General features: G+C 30.2%; 1 protein-coding gene across 1 annotated transcript in view; it reads left to right on the top strand.

Moving 5' to 3' along the window:
• The window catches only part of LOC105457297 (tubulin polyglutamylase TTLL5-like), a 16,401-nt gene extending 14,658 nt beyond the window's left edge, over positions 1-1,743 (top strand). Inside the window, exons 8-11 of the mRNA XM_011701897.1 lie at positions 237-436; positions 565-788; positions 1,204-1,393; positions 1,496-1,743. Of these exons, the coding sequence (XP_011700199.1) occupies positions 237-436; positions 565-788; positions 1,204-1,393; positions 1,496-1,677 (796 nt within the window). The 3' untranslated portion in view covers positions 1,678-1,743. The remainder of the gene's footprint in view (positions 1-236; positions 437-564; positions 789-1,203; positions 1,394-1,495) is intronic.
• Positions 1,744-1,862: the final 119 nt, after the last annotated feature.

The following is a 1,862-nucleotide window of genomic DNA, read 5'->3' as shown; positions in this document are numbered from 1 at the left end:
TCTCAAGAAGACGCGAGAAGACAAGTGTAGGGTATATTGTCCGGAAACTTTTCGACGGCAGTATATGTATACAATGTACATATAAAAAATATTTCCAATTTTCTATTTAAATTTACTTTAGCATACTTATAGACATATATAAATTGCTATATATGCTATACTGTATAACATATATGTACAACTGAATAAAAAATTGTTACAAAAAATTGTACATAAAAATATCTATATCTGATTAGGAGTGAAGATCCTGATGCCGAGGATGTAGGACACAAATGGACATTGTCGGCATTACTTAGACATTTACGCTCAATGGGTCAAGATACGGAATCGCTTATGCAGCGAATAGAAGATATTATCATAAAGTCAATTCTTGCCACTGCATCTGGAATCGTCAGTGGCTTGAAGCAATTCGTGAAACATCCTGAGACATGTTTTGGTAATAATTTATTTTGAATAACAATAAAGAAACAATTTGTGATAAACGTTATTTGATAAGAAGATATAAAAGTAGAAGTATAATATTTTATTATACATATATATCACATTTATATATTTTTATTTTAGAGCTATTTGGCTTCGATATACTAATCGATGATACGCTGAAGCCGTGGCTATTGGAAGTAAATTTAACTCCTTCATTGGGATGCGATTCACCACTAGATGTTAGACTGAAGTCAGCTTTAATGGCTGATTTACTTACTCTCGTCGGCGTAGCTGCTGTCGATCCAATCTTGCGTTCTCAAAATTTAAATCGTGCTGCCGTAAATTCCAATAAAAAGATAACTAGTGTAAGCTATTTTGTTTTATATCTCTCTTCAATTATTTGTATTTATCTTTCATTTTATGCAGAATATATTTATTAAATATTAAATTGTTTAACTTAAAATTATATTTATTTACATACTCGATTGCAGGCTATGTCAATAAATTAACGATTTTCTATCCTTAAGTAATAAAGACAAGGGAGCAAAACATTTTATTTGATATTCTGAAATAGATAAAAGATAAATAGATAAATTCAGAAACAGATAAATATGTTTGGAAATAAATATTATGCATTAAGTAAATGCTTCATTATTAAAATTCACATTATTTCTTTGCTTTTCTTTGCAAGAATATCGTAGAGCTCAAGCTATTAAAAATATTAAATATAAAGAATAATTTGTAGATTGCAAATAGATAATTGTTGTTTTTTTGTTTTAGTATAGAAGAGTACAATCTGCGGAAACATTGCTTCAAGGAAGAAAGAATAGAAATAATAAAAGTAAAACAGGTTTAAGCTCGGAACAACAACGAATAGTAGCGTCTGCAAAAGCGCAGTTCGAAAGAAGAGGCGGATTTGTTAGGATATTTCCAAGTCCGAAATCTTGGGAACTTTACTCGCAATACTTAGGTAAACGTAATTTTTTCTTTGATAGTAAAGCGTGTCAAAGTTTCAATATCAAAGTATCTTTCAATATGCCTAACAGGATAACTTATCCATTCTATGTCTTAGATCCAATTACAGGTGCACCAATGATATCGGATCCGCTAGGTCCAAGAAGATTACCCCAACATATTAATACGAATCATAATCTTATGTTGCATGAACAATTATTTCCTGCAGCCAATCGTATTACTGGCTATATTATTCCAGAAGTGACATTAGATAGATTATCTAGGTATGGAGCATCATAATTATTTCACAGATATTATAGATTAGCCACATTTTTGTTCATAAAACTATTTTTTTTTTTCGTATAGACAATAAAAAATTTGATAATTTTTCAGTGTAGTATATATTTATCTTTGATGACTTTGATACGTTATTAAGGCGAAGGTGCTGGAAGGTAGAAATTACCGACAGATTGGAAGAGCACACG

Source organism: Wasmannia auropunctata, unplaced genomic scaffold, assembly GCF_000956235.1.
Source record: "Wasmannia auropunctata unplaced genomic scaffold, wasmannia.A_1.0 LD335294.1, whole genome shotgun sequence".
Lineage (NCBI taxonomy): Eukaryota > Metazoa > Arthropoda > Insecta > Hymenoptera > Formicidae > Wasmannia > Wasmannia auropunctata.
This window is presented reverse-complemented; position numbering and strand designations above follow the sequence as displayed.